This window comes from Cyprinus carpio, chromosome A14, assembly GCF_018340385.1.
Source record: "Cyprinus carpio isolate SPL01 chromosome A14, ASM1834038v1, whole genome shotgun sequence".
Taxonomy (NCBI): domain Eukaryota; kingdom Metazoa; phylum Chordata; class Actinopteri; order Cypriniformes; family Cyprinidae; genus Cyprinus; species Cyprinus carpio.
The window spans coordinates 2,202,482-2,222,371 of NC_056585.1; the positions used below are offsets into that span (position 1 = coordinate 2,202,482).

At 35.3% G+C, this 19,890-nt stretch overlaps 3 protein-coding genes across 4 annotated transcripts in view; 2 read left to right on the forward strand and 1 right to left on the reverse strand.

Moving 5' to 3' along the window:
* The window catches only part of LOC109075005 (E3 ubiquitin-protein ligase NEURL1B-like), a 38,634-nt gene extending 36,712 nt beyond the window's left edge, over positions 1–1,922 (forward strand). For both annotated transcript variants that reach the window (XM_042769703.1, XM_019090989.2), the window contains exon 5: positions 508–1,922. In XM_042769703.1, coding sequence (XP_042625637.1) covers positions 508–755 — 248 coding nt within the window. In that variant the 3' untranslated portion in view covers positions 756–1,922. The remainder of the gene's footprint in view (positions 1–507) is intronic.
* Positions 1,923–16,340: 14,418 nt separating this feature from the next.
* LOC122147391 (trypsin inhibitor ClTI-1-like) lies at positions 16,341–17,226 on the reverse strand. The gene is made up of 4 exons (XM_042769705.1): positions 17,081–17,226; positions 16,843–16,883; positions 16,647–16,756; positions 16,341–16,550 (listed from the first exon to the last, which is right to left on the reverse strand). Exons 1-4 carry the CDS (start codon positions 17,115–17,117, stop codon positions 16,505–16,507), a joined length of 234 nt encoding a protein of 77 aa, XP_042625639.1. The 5' UTR covers positions 17,118–17,226; the 3' UTR covers positions 16,341–16,504.
* A 220-nt stretch (positions 17,227–17,446) lies between these two features.
* The window catches only part of uvssa (UV-stimulated scaffold protein A), a 30,016-nt gene continuing 27,572 nt past the window's right edge, over positions 17,447–19,890 (forward strand). Inside the window, exons 1-4 of the mRNA XM_042769704.1 lie at positions 17,447–17,789; positions 18,013–18,135; positions 18,696–19,026; positions 19,649–19,769. Coding sequence (XP_042625638.1) covers positions 18,017–18,135; positions 18,696–19,026; positions 19,649–19,769 — 571 coding nt within the window. The 5' untranslated portion in view covers positions 17,447–17,789; positions 18,013–18,016. The remainder of the gene's footprint in view (positions 17,790–18,012; positions 18,136–18,695; positions 19,027–19,648; positions 19,770–19,890) is intronic.

Here is a 19,890-nt window from a genome sequence, read left to right on the forward strand (position 1 = left end):
TAAAGCTAATATCATGAAATGACCGATTAAAGTCAGCCTAAAAAAACTTACAATTTGAGTGCCACGCCCACATCTCACTTTCATTAAACAACCAGTACACACAGAAACAAGTCCCACCCTACATGTTTTTTTTTTCAATAATCTGTTACACTTGATGGTGCTGTACATCACAACTCAGAAGGAAAAATCGGTCACTACTTCTGTTTCATTGCAACTTTAATAGAGCTGTAGAAGTTTCTTTTTAACTTCTAACATCCCATGCTAGGTTTCACAACATGTTTTGCAAGCAAATTTTGGCAACATCTACTCAGACATAGACATTGCATTCTGTAAAGTGTAATTAGTGGTATTTGCTAAAGCATTGCTGTTACTATTGCTCATACAGGGTTAAGGTCACTTAAAAATTGTTGTTTTAACATTCAGAAAAACTTTCTTGTACTCTATATGATTTAGACTTTTTTTTTCACTTAGGGAGATTTCTGATGTTGTTTCATGTGTTATTTTCAGTGACGGCTCCCAGCTCTCCTCTCAGTCCACCTGTCTCACTGAGTGTTTCCTCATCAGACGCAGCCCTGAGCAGCAAGAGCAGTGAGTGCACAGTGTGCTTCGATCAGGAGGTGGACACCGTCATCTATACGTGTGGACATATGTGTTTGTGTAATGACTGTGGACTGAGGCTCAAGAGACAGATCAATGCGTGCTGTCCGATCTGTCGGAGACCCATAAAGGACGTCATAAAAACCTACAGACCATAAAGGGACTAAAACATTTTCTGTCAAATGATTCAGTGCAAAACTTTGGTAGCTGTGGTTTAATATCTGGACTAAACTCATATTTAAGATCGTTTATGTAGCTTTGATCTGTGTAGCTTTAAGCTCTTGTCCATATTTCTCTCACCTCATATTTTAAAAACAGATCATCTGAAGCTGAAGATGATTCATGGTTTGAGAATTAATCTCAGTTTTGATCTGATATTTCTAGTGCCTTTAACATTGTTTATCGTTCCTCAAGCAGCACCTAATGAATTAGACAATCATATCTGAGATGTATTGCATGAGTATGAAGAAATAATTAAGAGGGACCTCAAGATGCGAAGGAAAACATTTTTTATTGTGTAAGTAAATAATACACAGGTCTATAAATATGTTTTTATGTTATTTTAAAGGAGTAAAAGCTATTGTTCGTCAGATTGCAAGTGAAGAAAGATTTGCATTATGACAGTTGAAGGGTTTGGAGATCTGTTGCACTTGTAACTAGAGGTAAACTCAGCACTAAAAACACATCTGTCCCTCTGATTGAAGTGATTTCAGATGTGGATCTTGAGGACTGCATTTTAAGTAAGAACAAAAATAATTTGTTTTTATAATAGAGTGATATGGTATTGTATTGTATTTCATGCCCCCCCAAGAAGATGGCTTCTGTTTCTTGGTTTGTTTGTTTGATTTGCAATTTATGACATGGAGAATCTGTCATTTTCTTCTTAGAAAATGTTTAAACAGATTAAACAGGTTTATTCTGTACAGTAATCTTTTTTCTTTCTGGACTGTACACAAAATGAATAGTGTTGCATAATTAATGTAGAAATTTCGATCAATCCCATTTTAAATGCAACTAAATGTTCAATCCAATGAGTATCACAGCTGTTCATCAGGGTGCATTATACTTAATAGTAGCATAAGAAGTGCCAGTGGTGATGATGAGAGAAATTATAACAAACTATTTACATAAAATCAAGTACTCATGTAGAGGATCATATACTACCATCCATTTATCATCACTGTTAGTCTTCTGTCAAATGTAACATGTAAAAATGGCAGTGACCAGACAAAATTATTTCCTTTGGTTGACACCATGATTTAAACTGGTTACAGTTGAATTTGAGTTTCATATTATTGTCAATAAAAACCAGCCACAGTTCTGAAGGTCATGCACCAATGTATTTGTTAATAGAAATAATGGATTTTGATTACATTTTGCATTTCCTACAATGGGAAACTGGAAATACTCTACAAAGGGAAATGGAGGCCCATTGTTCAGCTGAGTTGTTCACTAACCCTAACCAAAAGCACTTTAACAAGATAATTACTTGAGTTATTGCAAATTACAGACAGATGTGTTTAATTAGGTTTAAAACTAACACTCCAGCACTGGAGTTGAAGAGCCTCACCCACAGCTCTCTGATGCAGCTCAGATATCAAACACATTTGGATGAATTATTTTGAATTTATTCAGAAATTAATGTTCTGTGACAACTTGCATAATCTTTGTTGCCCTGTATTGGTAACACAGAAAGATTTAAATATTGGTTATCGACACCACATTACTCTTCATTTTCTCTAAAGTCAAAGTTTAAACATCTGTGACCTTTTCCTAACTGTATACTGAGGGTAATATGCTAAAATGTTTTGATTAATACTTTAGATGAATGATTCTCTTAAACATCTTTATGCATAAAACATTAATATTAAAGCCAAAGAAATAAATGAAAAACTAAAACATGGTCTCTGGTGCTAATCAAGTAGTAAGAGTAAATGATAATCAACTCACTTACACAAAGATACACAGCAAGAGATGAAAATATTCACATATACCTAGATCAGTCACATCACACAATTTAACTCACATTACACAGTTTCACAAGTTTGCATCTAATCCTTAAAATTGGTAACAGAAGTCAGATTGGTAAAGCTCGAAAAACATTTGGCTTGTTGTAAAAGTGAATATTGAAGATCTCAATAATATTTTCTTTTGACATAAACTGACAAAAACAAATGACTTTTTTAATTGCAAACTTGAAAAGACTTGAGTGAGCTTATTAGGTATTTTATACAGAAATCTGCAATCTCTGACATTCTCATCTGTCAGTACTTTCTTTCATACTGATTAGGAGCCATGATGGATAGAGACCAGTTATCAACTATATAACTATATATATATATATATATATATATATATATATATATATATATATATATATATATATATATATACATATATATATACATATATATATAGTGATAAAGTTGATAAAAGTACTATATATAGATATATATATATATATATATATATATATATATATATATATTTTATAATATATATATTTTTTTTTTATATCTATATATATATATATATATATATATATATATATATATATATATATATATATATATATTATTTTTTTTTTTTTTTTTTTTTTTTTAAAACACCCTGTGACTTAACCCTCAATCATCCTTCATAGAGCAGCCCTAAATGGGTCCTTCATGACAAATTTGGGCAAAAATGTCTCGGGTGTGATTCCTACCATTTTCTTTTATTTATTTTTTTATAAATGTCATAACACTATCTTCACTTAAGTAAAAACAATCAATTTATGCATTTCTTTTGTGATTTTTTTTTTTGTTTGTATTTTTGAATTTATTTACCTTTAAAAAGACAAAATTACTTTCCAGTAGGTTGAAACTGCCAAAACCACGAAATGTTTTATACTAATCTGATGAGATATGTTGGTATAAAAATAGCAATAACATGAAATATCAATGGCCACGAAATGACTGTAGAAGGCCTACTCGCAGACTGCATAGGCTGAAATCTAAACCAATGTTGTAACAAACTTAACCTCTTAAGTTTTAGATTTGATCACAAATTAAAATCGTAGAAAAAAAAAAAAAAAACATTTGTGTTGGGTGATACTATACAAAGATGCCAAAATATTCTTACTGACAAATCTGACCATGCTACAGTATAAGGAAAAGACAAACTAGGAGACAAAGTAATCCTTTATTTCTAAACAACAAAAACATTAAATTTCAATAACTCAAAAAAAGTAAAATGGTACAAAATTTTACCAAATAGGTAGGAATCAACAATAAACCTTGCAAGAAGCATGTTTCAGACATGTTTTGTTTGGAATCATCAACAAATCTTGGAGCTGGACTTTGACCTGACTTTGACAAAAAAAAAATTCAGTTATTTGCACATTCAGTTCTTTGTTTGTGTATGTGTGAGTGACTGTTTTTTATCTGACAAAATAAAAAAAATAAAAAAATCTGTTATAGGCTCATTCAACGCTTTGTTTATGGATGTGTGTGTGCCCCAAACTGAGATTTATGTGCATGTATGATCTGCATTTTGTTGGATTTATTGATTTTCATTGGACAAATAAATAAATTGCTCTTAATTAAAGTCTCATCCATTAATTTCCTATGGCTGCCCACTTTTGTCCACAAAGGACCAAATAAGGAGGGTTTTTTTCAAACACTTAACATTGATGAATCAAGTCCAACTTTTTTGTGCGTTCAGGTGGCAAACTTAGGAAAAGTAACCAAGTCTTTTACCGCTCAGATTAAGGAAACCATATAGGCATACACTGCCTGTACAAAAAAAAGACACACACACAATAATTTGTTGGACTGCCTTTAGCTTTGATTATGGCATGCATTCACTGTGGTATCATTTCGATAAGCTTCTGCAATGTCACAACATTTATTCCCGTCCAGAGTTGCATTAATTTTTCGTCAGGATCTTGTATTGATGATGGGAGAGTCGGACCGCTGCACAAACTCTTCTCCAGCACATCCCTAAGATTCTCATCGGGGTAAAGGTCTGACTCTGGACTCTGTGGTGGCCAATCCATGTATGAAAATGATGTTGCATGCTCACTGAACCACTCTTTCACAATTTGAGCCCGATGAATCCTGACATTCACATCTTAAAATACCCCTGTCACAACAGAAAAAAAAATTAATTGATGGAATAACCTGGTCATTCAGTATATTCAGGTAATCATCTGACCTCATTCTTTGGGTACATAACATAATCATCCATGCAGTAATTATCCAATGGGAGGATCTTAAATATTTGCTTAGTTAAATCCAGGTGGTGACTTTTTTTTTGGACGGGGAGTGTGTATATATATATATATATATATATATATATATATATATATATATATATATATATATATATATATATACAGGTCCTTCTGCACACCAACTGAAATATTTCAGGTCTTTTATATTCCATAATGTAATGATAAAAATTAAACTTTCATATATTTTAGATTCATTGCACACCAACTGAAATATTTCAGGTCTTTTATTGTTTTAATACTGATGATTTTGGCATACAGCTCATGAAAACCCAAAATTCCTATCTCAAAAAAATTAGCATATTTCATCCGACCAATAAAAGAAAAGTGTTTTTAATAAAAAAAAAAGTCAACCTTCAAATAATCATGTTCAGTTATGCACTCAATATTTGGTCGGGAATCCTTTTGCAGAAATGACTGCTTCAATGCGGCGTGGCATGGAGGCAATCAGCCTGTGGCACTGCTGAGGTGTTATGGAGGCCCAGGATGCGTTCGATAGCGGCCTTAAGCTCATCCAGAGTGTTGGGTCTTGCGTCTCTCAACTTTCTCTTCACAATATCCCACAGATTCTCTATGGGGTTCAGGTCAGGAGAGTTGGCAGGCCAATTGAGCACAGTAATACCATGGTCAGTAAACCATTTACCAGTGGTTTTGGCACTGTGAGCAGGTGCCAGGTCGTGCTGAAAAAACGAAATCTTCATCTCCATAAAGCTTTTCAGCAGATGGAAGCATGAAGTGCTCCAAAATCTCCTGATAGCTAGCTGCATTGACCCTGCCCTTGATAAAAACACAGTGGACCAACACCAGCAGCTGACATGGCACCCAGACCATCACTGACTGTGGGTACTTGACACTGGACTTCAGGCATTTTGGCATTTCCTTCTCCCCCGTCTTCCTCCAGACTCTGGCACCTTGATTTCCGAATGACATGCAAAATTTGCTTTCATCCGAAAAAAGTACTTTGGACCACTGAGCAACAGTCCAGTGCTGCTTCTCTGTAGCCCAGGTCAGGCGCTTCTGCTGCTGTTTCTGGTTCAAAAGCACACGCCTGTGCACGGTGGCTCTGGATGTTTCTACTCCAGACTCAGTCCACTGCTTCCGCAGGTCCCCCAAGGTCTGGAATCGGTCCTTCTCCACAATCTTCCTCAGGGTCCGGTCACCTCTTCTCGTTGTGCAGCGTTTTTTGCCACACTTTTTCCTTCCCACAGACTTCCCACTGAGGTGCCTTGATACAGCACTCTGGGAACAGCCTATTCGTTCAGAAATTTCTTTCTGTGTCTTACCCTCTCGCTTGAGGGTGTCAATGATGGCCTTCTGGACAGCAGTCAGGTCGGCAGTCTTACCCATGATTGCGGTTTTGAGTAATGAACCAGGCTGGGAGTTTTTAAAAGCCTCAGGAATCTTTTGCAGGTGTTTAGAGTTAATTAGTTGATTCAGATGATTAGGGTTAATAGCTCGTTTAGAGAACCTTTTCATGATATGCTAATTTTTTTGAGATAGGAATTTTGGGTTTTCATGAGCTGTATGCCAAAAATCATCAGTATTAAAACAATAAAAGACCTGAAATATTTCAGTTGGTGTGCAATGAATCTAAAATATTTGAAAGTTTAATTTTTATCATTACATTATGGAAAATAATGAACTTTTTCACAATATGCTAATTTTTTGAGAAGGACCTGTATAAAGGTCCCCAAGGCCTATGTAATGTCCCTATCACTATATCTTGTGAAGATATTTTACTGGGTCTTGGTCTTCATTACATCTATTTTCTTTTTTGCGCTAAAAGTTTTGAGTGGAATAAATCACATCAAAAAGCATCTAAAGCTCAAATTGGATCTGAAATTAAAGCATATGTAACTCCACACAGCTCCTGTACCAATCTATATGGTGGGGTTATGTTGTCATGGCCACAATATATATATTGTGGCCTTCACCAGTATGTGATGAAACTTAGGCTCAATTTTCATTAATAGATGTATAGATGAAGTTTCAATAATTTGTTATTATTAATAGGCTATGTTATAAATATATATATATATATATATATATATATATATATATTTAATCAAATCTTTTAAATCCATTCACTGAAATAGGCTTTATTTTATTTAATATTTGTATAAATTAAGGTTCCAAGCACCAAAGGGGCACCTATTGTGTTGGTTAAGCCTGTCAGCGAAAATCCAATTTTGCATATCCAGATATTAACCAGATGGGTTTTTGAAAGTCGGGACAGCAAAAAACAACAACAACAACAACATGAAATCGGATTTTTTCACATCTGATTCAAACCACATATTCACTTTTAACAAAACACAACTACAAACCAAAACTATACACATACTTCACACACACTCCACACAAAAACAAACTAAAAATATTATCTTGCATCACTTTTAATGCAACACAACAACAAACAACATCAAAACCGGTGACGGAAATGCCATACAATATTTTGTATTCAAATGAAGCTGAAGCGATCACAAGACCACGGGAACCAGACAAGTCCTCTTCACCTGTGTTGCAGCCTGGAATTAAACCAAGCCATACTGGTTTCGTCTGACCAGAAGAGAACTGCCCTCCCGACTGAGCCTGGTTTCTCCCAAGGTTTTTTTCTCCATATCTGTCACAAATGTTTTTGTTCCTTGCCTGATTGCACAGACACTATTGGAAGAGAGCTGAACTGCATGATGACATCACTGAATCATCAATGAACTGACTTTAGCTGGAAAATCACTCTGTTATTGTCTTCTTGGGTTATTAACAAACTATTTTCCAGTTTGACACTGTAAAGCTGCTTTGACACAACCAGTATTGTTGTATAGAGTGCTATACAAATAAAGGTGACTTGACTTGACTTGACTGTGACCATAGCACAGAAGAGACAGAGTGCCACAGAGGGGTTCTCAACTCGACAGACGAATCGACAGGGTACTTATTAGGAGATCTGCATCTGTTTTGAAAGCCTTGTCACAATCCAGAATATGTGGGTAGTTTGGACATCATCCCAGTGTGTTCATACTTTGTGTTGTCAGCTGAAGTGCCTGTCGAGCCAGTTCTACACAAGACTAGAACCAATATCACTACACTGGACATCATGTCTATCACTGAGGACAATGTAATGATGAAGAGCTCAACAAGTGAGGTTGAAATTACATTAGAAATTGAGACATTTATGCAGAACATTATCTGTAATTGATAAAAATAAAAAGTTTTTTTTTTTTCATTTTATCTTTGGTAAGGGTTATTATTGTTATTATGATTTGCTTTTCTTCAGTGTAGAAAAACGTGTAAGTTGGAGGAAGATCCAGTCAATTTTCCAGAGAACACAGAAGGCTATGAAACCACCCTTCCTCTGCAGTGGTGTAGACATAGTGGAGCCTTTTGTGCCTCTCACAGAGTCTATAAAAGGAAATGATCTGTTATTACCTCAAAAGAGCATTGAAGGTTATAAAGCACCTCTTCCCCTGATGCTTAAGGAAGAGAGCTGAGCCTTTTGTGCCTCCACTGGCTGATTCACCTACAGTGGGGGAAATATTTATTTGATCTTTGATCCCCTGCTGATTTTGTAAGTTTGCCCACTTACAAAGAAATTAAGGGTCTGTAATTTTTATGGTTTATTTTAACGGATAGAGACAGAATATCAACCAAAAAATCCAGAAAATCTGGTAAAACAAAAAAAAAACTGTACATTTTGACAGTATAAAACTACACAAACAAGAAAATATAAAGGTTAGAAATGATTTACATTCCAAGTGAGTGAAAATAAAGCTCATCAGTAATATTATTTGATCACAGAGTCATTCACCAACCAGCAAGAATTCAACAGAAGATGTAACATGAAGCCCAAATGTACATAACTGATAACAAAAAAACTATTAAAAAACAAAATTTTCAAATGTGGAGCGTCGCACACAGGGACTTCTGGGAATATCAGAGTTTCTACAGTTTTTGACTGTAAAATGTGCCTTCAAGTGGAACACAGATTAGTCCTGTCACTTTAAGAAGTTACTCCTAATGTCAGCTTGTTAGGTGTATAAGACACCTGTTCACACAATCTGTATCTTCCATTCCAACCTCTCCCACCACCATGGGCATAATCAAAGAGCTGTCAAAGGATGTCAGAGACAAGATTGTAGATCTGCACAAGGTTTGAATGGGCTACAAGACCATCAGCAAGAAGCTTGGTGAGAATGAGACACCTGTTGGTGCGATTATTCGGAAATGGAAGAAATACAAAATAACCATCAGTCAGCCTCGGTCTGGAGCTCCGTGTAAGATCTTGCCTCATGGGGTGAGAAATATCATGAGAAAGGTGAGGGATCAGCCCCAAACTACACAGGAGGAGCTTGTTAATAATCTTAAGGCAGTTGGGACCACAGTCACCAAGCAAAACATTGGTAACACACTACGCCACAATGGACTGAAATCCTGGAGCATCTGCAAGGTCCCCCTGCTCAAGAAGTAGGGTGACCATACGGGCCATTTTTACGGGACGCACCCTTGCCAGGATTTCGTTGCCTAAAATATCCAGGTTTTGGCTGTTTGCACTGTGCAGATCGATCGTTGTATGACATTATTTCACGAGAGCTATAGCGAGCAGAGCAGATGGCTCCTTATGCTTTTTAAATAGCTCTCATGGTATTTCGGAGTCATACAATGCAGCTTGGTGTGCAGCTTCAAATCGAACAAACATGTGCACGTATTTGCATCACTTTGATCATCCTCACCTTTTTACACACAAAGCGCCACGATTGGTCGATTATGTACAATACCTGCATGTTACTGATCAAATTACTTTGGAAGTTTGAGGCAATATAAAAATCATGGCCAGGACGTGTCCCATATAAATGGCACATATGGCCACCCTATCAAGACGTCACATGTACAGGCCCGTTTAAAGTTTGCCAAATAACCTATTAATGATTCAGAGAAGGCTTGGGAGAAAGTGCTGTGGTCAGATGAGACCAAAATTGAGCTCTTTGGCATTAACTTGACTCACCGTGTTTGGAGGGAGAGAAATGCTGACTATGAACCCAAGAACACCATCCCTACAGTCAAGCACGGAGGTGAAAACATTATGCTTTGGGGCTGTTTTTCTGCTAAGGGTACAGGACGACTTCACCGCAATGAACGGGGCCATGTACTGTAAAATCTTAGATGAGAACCTCCTTCCCTCAGCCAGAAAACTGAAGATGGGTCATGGATAAGTCTTCAAGGATTACAATAACCTAAAACATACCGCCAAGGCAACAAAAGAGTGGCTCAAGAAGAAGCACATTAATGTCATGAAATGGCTTAGCCAGACTCCAGACCTCAATCCTATAAAAAAAAATCTGTGGAGGGAGCTGAAACTTTGAGTTGCCAAATGACAGCTAAGAAACCTTTAGGTATTTAGAGAGAATCTGTAAATAGGAGCGGACCAAAATCACTCCTGAGATGTGTGCAAACCTGGTGACCAACTTCCAAAAACTTCTTACCTCTGTGCTTGCCAACAAGGGTTTCTGCACAAAGTACTAGGTCATGTTTGGCTTGGGGATCAAATACTTATTTCACTCACTGAAATGCAAATCAATTTCTTACCTTTATATAATGTTTTTTTTTCCTTGATTTTTTTTGGTTGGTATTCTGTCTCTATACATTAAAATAAACCTGCCATAAAATTACAGACCCTTCATTTCATTTCAAGTGGGCAAACTTACAAAATCAGCCGGGGGTCAAATAAATATTTCCTCCACTGTATGTCAGATCCCTTAGACTTAAAGCTAACCAGGCCTAATAGTAAATCTGCAAGTGGCGGTGATGCTAAGGACAGCAACCCATAATCCTCTACTTTATACAGCTGTAGTGGTTTGAGCACCCACAAAAATGTAAAAAAAAAAATAAAAAAAAAAAAATTTGGAATAAATAAAAAAATGATAATAAATGATATAAATATATCTCTTTTTCTAAAAAAGAGTTGTAGGTAACACTTTAGAATACTGTTTTGTCGTTAATGAATAACTACACAGGAACAAATAACTAATGCACTAATAACATTCTAATAACTACAATTAACTAACAAGAAACTATGATTAAAAATTTAGTAAGTAATAGCACTCAGTTGAAAGTGGTAGTCCACTATTAGCTAATCAGTAACTACTATTTTTCCCCATATATCCTGGAGAACTACTAAGAGCTACTTTAAAGGTTCATAATTAATTTGAATTATGCATAAAGTATAATTAATTCTAAAGTGAAGATCATGGTAACCCACTAGTAATGACTCAAGTATAATCAAATCCTTCTAAAGGTAATACTAATTATTTGGATCAGTATTCTAAAGTGAAGATCTCTGTAACTTTTAGAATGATGGCAGCGATCTTAGCCTCCACAGGACGAACCTGTCCCTGTTCCACCTCCTTACCTAAATAGGTGATGGTGGCTTGCCCAAATTCACATTTCACCAAATTAAGAGTTAACGATGCACCTGACAAACGCTCGAAGATGAGTTTTAATAAAGCAAGATGTTCTGCCCAATCAGAAGAATAAACAACTAAATCATCAAGGTAGGCATTACAATTTAGTAATGACTCAAGTGTTACCAAATCTAGCAAAAATAATTACTATCCAGAATCTTACAAAAACCTCAAAAGCTTACAATGATTTCAGTAATTACTAGAGAGTTATTGTGTTATTCGCTTTAGAATACTGATCCACGTAATTCCTTTAGAAGAATTGAGTAATACTTGAGTCATTAGTGGGTTACCATGACCTTCACTTTAGAATTAATTATGCATTATTCATTTTAATTATGAACCTGTTTACAGTAGTTCTTAGTGGTTCTTACGGAAAAAATAGTAGCTCCTGATTAACTATTAGTGAACTACCACATTAGATTAAGCACTATTACTTAGTAATTCATTAATCAGAATTTCTTGTTAGTTAGTAGAAGTTATTAGAGTGCTAATATTGTGTTACACATGTGTTCTTGTGTAGTTATTAATTAATGATGGAACAGTATTCTAAAGTGTTGTAAAACACAAGAGTTGTAAAACACTAGGTTTAATGTAAAGAATGGGAAATTCAATGAACTAGAAGAGGTCAGACCAGTCCGTGATGTATTTTCCTGATATACAACACAATCTAATGGCAATTCATAACTATTTTTTAAACAAAAATAAAAAAAGAATAAATACTATATATATTTATTAAACATAAATTAAAACAAATTAAAATCGAACTAATCGATCAAAGAGTTTCTTCCGTTCTGTCTTTGAATACCGTTATTGATAAGTTTGTTGTGCACTTAGGAACAGCTACAAGTTGGAGATATTGAACAACATATGTTGCAAAATGTGTTGCGTAAAAGAGAAAAACCTCTAGCTGATGTAAATTGAGTATGTCAAGAGTTTAAGTTTAAACGTACTTCCATGTTCACATTTAAATATTCATACTTTCTTGTTTTCTATTGTTCTGGTATGCACACTAACCAAAAAGTTAGTTACAACATCATTCTCCTCCTCCCACAAACATCCACACATACAGTAACTCAAGAGTTTAAGGGTGTAAAAGGTTTATGCTGCAAGATCTAATTTTGAGTTCTGGCTTTGGAAAATGATTTTGTGAGGTAAATATCTGTGTTTAAGAAACACTCCTAAATTGGTCAGCAGCTGTTCATTCTTTTTGGAATATACTGTGGTAAAGATAGCACAGACTATGAGCAAAACTCCTCTGAATGTTTCATCATGTTCCGTTCACACAGAGGTCAGTTATTTACAGGAGTGACAACTGCTTATTAATCAAGCATTCTGAGTAAGTGATAACTCACTTATTTGATTCCCATCACATTTACACCACACACCGTCTGAAATATCTCAGCAAGATACCTGGACGCTTAAAAATAGTTTAAAATACTGTTTCTGAAACATCTCTGCACATCAAGAGCAACAGAAACACTATCTGAGTTCTGATTGATAGGGTCCCTACGCAGTGTTCACTGAAGTTCACTTCACTTGACAAAAAGCATTCATTTGGAACAACCTGCAAAGTTGAGTTTTGCATGCTTAGGATTTTAAGGTTTATTAGATCATGCTTCCACAACAGAAATATCAGCCCTGGATGCCAGATCCTGTCAGAAAATATTCATTTTCTCTGGTAACAGAAAAACTAGTCAGCAAAGTTGTCTAATACCTAAAACCAATTTACAACAAGTCTTGTATCCTCAAAACTGTATTAATAGTTTCTACCAGCCAAGAAGTTGACTGAGCAAATCCAGTGAAGAGCAGAAGCAGGAGACAAAGTGATGATGAGTTTATTGAATAATCTTATTTGCGATGATTCAATGCTCAGACTTTGTCTGACAAACACAAATCCAGCAAGTAGTGTTATACCAAACTGCTTCACATCACCTTCCTATAAACCTTGAATTTCCATAAACATTCCCTCATATCTCTTACTCATGAACACAAATATCCCTTGAAACCACACATTATAAGAAATGATCACATTTGTGTAATATACATTATATATAATACATACATGTATAGAATCTTTACACAGCTGCTCGTTTAAAATACAGTGTAAATTCTGCATAAAAGGCAGATTGAATTATGCCTGCTCTGAACCACTTCCTACCTATGAGCAGCATTAACAGTCTATGTAAAGACTTCAAAAGCCCTTCTGTGCCATCTTTGTAGTCTAAATTGGGCATTATATGTGTATCTTATCTTATTTAACCATAACCATGATAGTTGCATTGTAATTGCTGTGTCTCATGCACTTTTTATCCATGAGCAACTGCATACAAACCACACCTGGGATTAATTGAAATCAGTAATAATGCCTGAGTACAGTGCGCAATTTCTGGTGGGTAAATTATAATTTTTTCACTTGTTCCCTGCATGGGGTGTCAAAAGAGCCCACATAATTTATGATATTTGCTCTCTGGATATGGTCCCTCCTTTAAATTAAATATGCTGCTTTTTACCATTTTCAACCTCCACAAGAAAAACAATACCACGTTTCTCTTTAACAAGCTTATGAAGTATCATTTATGTTTGTAGCACAAACAGTGACTTGCAATTTATTAGTATAGTGCTATAAAGTTGCAAGTTCTTGTCTTTCCAAGATTTGAAGGAGAAAACAGAACCAAACAGAACCGCTTCAGTTTGAAATATTTATGTATTAATCCATTAAAGATTCAGGCCATAATGATTGAGACATAAAGTTTGAAGACTAAAGGTCTGTCAAGCTTAATAATGCCATTCTTGTGCCACGCTTGCAGATGTTTTATTTAACATTGGCCTTCTTCCGGATTAAGATGTTTGTATTTGATGCCCTAAAATTACTGTATATCAGAGATTAAAGTCTGAAGGTCTGGAGACAGATCTTTAAGCAATCCATTTTTAAACCTATACTAAATGTATGCATATTTAAACTTGATTGCAGAATACAACATACATTCATTGCCATATGTTATTTCATTGGTTCCACACATGGGTGAGTAGTTCAGTGGGCAAATGTTAGAATAGTACTTGCAATTAGGCTTATAACAGAAAAGGGGGGGGGGGAGGGGGAGCTATTTGCACCTGGAGAGAAAAAAGATGGAACTAAAAACAGCAATTTTACAACCTTTTTTTTACTCACCACTCTTGCTCCATCAGATATGGCAACTGTTTGTGTCAGAAAGATAACAGTTTAACAGATTTAATGATGTGGCAAGAGGAATTCCTCTGTGCTACAAAAAACAAACGCTGACTTGTTTTGGCCATACAGTGAAATTCAATGTAGTCTAGTGTTGTTGGATGAAATCAGTACTTCAAAATTATTAAATGATAAATGATTATAAATAAATAAATGAAGAATAAATGAAAGAAAGTAAAACACAACACAAATGTATATGCTTGCACTCTTGAAGCAAAACATTGTTTGCATTTGATGATCCTTAGATCCTTCAGGGGGGTATTCCAGAAAGCAGGTTATGTGAGGTAAGTAAGTGGATAAACTCAGATTTTGGTTCCAAAAATGGAGGTAACTCTAAGGGTATTTAAGTAGCCATAGCAACTTACTTTCTGAACATAATCTGCTCTGGAGTAGGTTATGTTTCAGGGTTAGTTTACTTTAGAGCTATCAGCACATGTGACCATATAATATTATATATGATTACAATATAGTTATCAGACACTGTTATAACAAGGTAAAGTTTATGATATTCTAATATATATTATATTTTGTCATCTCGTACATTGTGGATCTGCATTTTCTATAATTTATTAATATAAAAATAAATTTTTTTTATTATATAATTAGCATCAAGCAAACAATATAATTATTATTCTCAGTGATTAAAAGATAAAATGAAAAAACAATTTTGAAAAATGATTGCACAACCATCAATTAGGTGATAATGTGCAGTAAGTATGCAAATAACCATAGAACAAAAGAAGAAAGAAGCAGCATGTCACACTTTTCTTAGCGTCAGTTTCCATCGTGACTCGTCAATTCGTCACTCTGTTTTGAGTATGTGTTAACCGTGAACATTTTCTGAGTTGACTGAACTTACTCCCGGACGCGTTTTTCGAACCAGCATACCCAAAGTCCCTTTTTTTCTATAGGCTTTGGCATACCTCAAGTAAGAAAGGTTTGGGTTAATCAACCGAAAGTTTAGGATATACATGATGGTAAATTAACCTTGCTTTCTGAAATACACCCCTGGTTTGATAAAATAATTTTGTAAATCAATACAAATTACTATACATTTGTGTAATATACATTGTATATAATACATTAATTTATAGAAATATTAATGTATTAATATTTTAATTAATATAAATTGCCATATTAGAAAGTTCTAAACTGAGTGATAAATATATATTGCAATGCTTATGAAAGCAAACGTAATTTGGATATATTAAGGTGTCTTTACACAGCTGCTCGTTTAACAGTGTAAATGCTGCATAAAAGGCAGATTAAATTATGCCTGCTGTGACCCACTTCAGCCCCAAAATATACAGTTGCAATTGCTGTATAAATACATTTATCCCATCTATGAGGGGTCTTAGTTTTTTTTTTTTTTAATTATTAGACTGAACTTCTTTTCTACATTGAATATTGACATAGCTACAATAAATCAGAATTCTGTTGCCAAAAAAGGTCACTTTTGACCCAGGACAGAAGTTCATTCAGTTCGAACACCAATCAATCACCCTACTCTCTAACACCATATTTCTCCAAAAGTAGACGCTAACCATGAACTATGTTCATATCAACCTGATAATGTTCCGTGTTTCTGTGGGTCAGTGGTAGAGCATTGGTAGCAGCGCAAAAGGTTGTGGGTTTCATTTCCAGGGAACACGTTACGTAAAAAATGTTAGCCTGAATGCACTGCAAGTGTGTAATATTATATATATATATATATCATAAATACACAGGATCTACACGAGTTGTAATGAATAGCACCCATTTATATTAAAGAAAGTACAGTACAAAGCAGTGACTTCTATATCAAGGTTTTACTAAAGGATTAAAAGGTTTTAAAAAGGTCACAACCCACATTTCTCAAGACAAGAACCAGTAAAAGAAAAAAAAAAAAAAAAAAACAGCATGTGGTTCCAGCCTTCATGTCACATATACAGAAAATAAATGAGTGGATTTGTCTCAGCAGTTTCCCTTCTTGGAGATGAATGTGTTGACTTTCTCCTCCCTATGACAATACAGTCAAACATTTTTTCAAAAGGACACCAATAAGAACATTATGAACATACAAATGGTAAAAATTAAACACTCGATTTAAACTTACATATTTAACAAGCACAGCATGCATTCATTGGAGTATGTGACTCCATCGGTACCACACACAGGGTTAAATTCCCGGGTACAAATGGGCAGGGAGTACTCAGAGCAATTTGGCTGCCAACAGAAGCACAGAAAATATATTAGATACATATATAATGGTTAAATAAAGCATCATGAATAGGTTTTAATCTTCAACGCACCTCTTTAGAGCGACCAGGGATAACAGCTCCTCTTGCCAAAACTGTGAAACACACACACAGCCAGAGAGAGAGAGAGAAATAACTCACCACATCATATAAAGTACCTGCTATGTAATATTTGTAGCTTGGACTTTAAATTAAGGAGTAAAAAAAACGTCGATTTTTTTTTTTTTTTTACTTTTTTACAAAACATGCTCAAACACCAGACTTTGATGTTCAAAATCAGTTAAAGACTTACCTGCAAAACAGACTGCCAGAACAACCGGTGCCAGCATGATTGTTTGTATAGAGCAATGTGCTAACTGTGAAGTCAATCACTCTCAGGTGTAGTTTGTCCTTTTATTACACTTTTGCTCCCACCCACAGCGGTTACAAATTTACAAAGTGCGTCACTCGAATTCTACAAAACCAAAGTCATTTCTTTAAATATTCAATAAGCTGTCCGACGCTCGGACAGTATGCCTCACTGATTGGCTGACAACCAGACGTGTGTAAGTGGGCGGTTGTCAGCTTGTCAAATAAGAATGTAAGAAGTCTTGACTAATGAATATTGATATTGTACGTAACAACGCTCACTAAGCAACGTCAGCACCGTCTAATTAATAATCATGAGAATTGTTGTTGCCGGAGATTCTCGGGTGTAACTGTATGATTCACACTCATATACAGTCGTACACTTAAAATAATTCCTATTAAATTATATTAACGATTAAGTTTCGGTTGTAGTTCAGTCGGTTTTCAGTGAAAGTTTACAAAAGAGAGCGACTCTTATTTTGAAAATGGTGGACTCTTCACGGTTGCTCACTCAGTATGTCTTTGTTTACAGCCCCTGCTCAATCGCACAAAAATGCTGAGATGAGTGACCTTCATTTCCAAACGGACACATAAATTTGATATAATACCAGTAATTAATAAAGCCAGTTTCATTACAGCAGGTGGAGGAAGCGGTACGTGTCATCCTTTAAAGCTTTCGGATAACTTGTTACAGTCGGTTCGCTAAAATGTGAAGCTCTCTGTCACTGGTAGAGCATATGACTCTGTATATCTGTGTTGAATAGCAGCTGCATTAAAAATAATTGTAAATAATGGCATATAGGAGTAACTGTTTCTCAATGGTGGTTGCGTTGGCCCATTCTTCCATACTTTCATTCTTTATTCATTCTGTTATAGGGTTATGTCAACGATGGACCAAACAATGCGTGATAAGCTCTCACAACTGGTTGAGGAGTTGACTACCTCTGGAGAACCACAGTTAAATCAAGACAAAATGAAGGAAGTGAAGAAAATATGCAAGTATGTTTATTAGGTTAAAAATACATGGACCAAACTGTGAGTCATGTTAATAAATTAGGACATTCTGGCAAAGATTTCATAGAAACAAGACGACACTGTTCAAGGACATCTATATTTGCTTAATGATTGTTTTTGCTCCATTGCGGCCACTGGATTAGTTAAAGGCCTTTACCCTAGAGCCCATTGAACTTTACCTTAAAGTTAACTTAGCCTGAACTTGAGCCAGTAACAATCTTTTGTTTGTACTGGCAGATGGTGAGACAACTGGGCCATTTTCACGGTGCAATTTTTCATAAAACATTGGTTAGTTAAATACAATTGGTCACCAAAGCTCATGCCACCTCTGCCCAAAGTGTGCTTATGATCTCATTATCTAGTCACAGAATGTGGTAAATGGCCTTACCCATTGTTGTCTAATCAGAGTCCATTTCATGATTTGCCAAGTCAGCATAAATTGCTTATGTGCCTGTGTGTTTGTTTTTGTGGCCTAAGAGCAGCACTGGACATATGACCTTATGTTCCTTGTTAAGTTGGAACTCTTCTTCCTTTTTTGACCATAGAGTTTCTACTGACTACGTTGATCATTTCTACCACTTGATTATGACCCAGCTGAACCAAGAGCATGCAGAGATCCGTCTCTCTGCCTTCCAAATGGTCAGTGAGATTTTCAACCGGTCGCATCACTTCAGAGATCTTCTCATCACAAACTTTCAGGAGTTCCTGGAACTTACAGTAGAAACAGACACTGAGCAACCACTGCCTCCACCCAAAGAGGTGGCGAGAAAACTAAAGACACTTGCCATTCAGACTGTGCAGTCATGGCATGCCACGTATGGAGAGGCCTATAAGAAACTGTCTCTGGGATATCACTTTCTAAAGCAGATTAAAAAGGTATTTATCTGGACGTGCCTGTTCTGTGATTATCAGTCATCCATCAGTCTGCACCCTGGAACACGTCACTTTTGTTATGTAATTATGTAAAGACTGTTTGGAAAGTATATTGTGTTCTAGCTAAATTTAGCTGTGTAATCAAAGGTGAATCAATCAAGCAATTTATAAAAAAACGTTTACTACCATTTATTTGTCTACTATTTTATTTGAATTGTGTTTCATTGTATTTTCCAATATTATGTGAAAATTGTTTATTATTTACATTTGGTTTTCATGCACTTGATGTTATGGGCGGCTTTATTTATGTTATTATAATTCATCATTATAATATTGAAATGTCTCCCTAAAGGGATAGTTCACTCAAAGATTTAAAATTCTGTCATCTTTTACTCACCCTCATGTTGTTCCAAATCTGCATGAATTTCTTTATCTGCTAAACACAAAAAGATTATATTTTGAAGAATAAGGGTAACCAAATAGTTGCTGGTCTCCACTGACTTCTGTAGTATGAAAAAAATACTATACAAGTCAATGGGGACCTGGAACTGTTTGGTTAACCACAGACAGATTATTAATTTTTGTGTAAACTATCCCTTCAGAAAATGCATTGTGTCTTTTTTAGGTAGATTTTCATGATGTTGAAGCAAGAACACTGGCTGAGAGAAAAAGACAAGAGGAGAAACAGAAGAGATTGGAACGAATTTACAAAGAGAAGCTTGAAAAGGCCAAACAGGAAATGGAGGGTAAACACCTTTATTTTCACAAACTGTAACTCCACTGAAAAAAAAACACACACAAAAATGTGTCTATAGATAATTACTTGTTATCTTTTGAACATGAAAATTAACAAAATAAATGAAAATA

Bases quoted from the DNA above. Each gene is read 5' to 3' on its own strand.
- LOC122147391 (XM_042769705.1), bottom strand. From the start codon at position 17,117: ATGCTGGCACCGGTTGTTCTGGCAGTCTGTTTTGCAG. The intron at 16,757-16,842 runs GTGCGTTGAAGA...TTCTGTTGGCAG, and splicing joins TCCCTGGTCGCTCTAAAGAG to CCAAATTGCTCTGAGTACTC. The intron at 16,551-16,646 runs GTAAGTTTAAAT...GTATTGTCATAG, and splicing joins ATGCTGTGCTTGTTAAATAT to GGAGGAGAAAGTCAACACAT.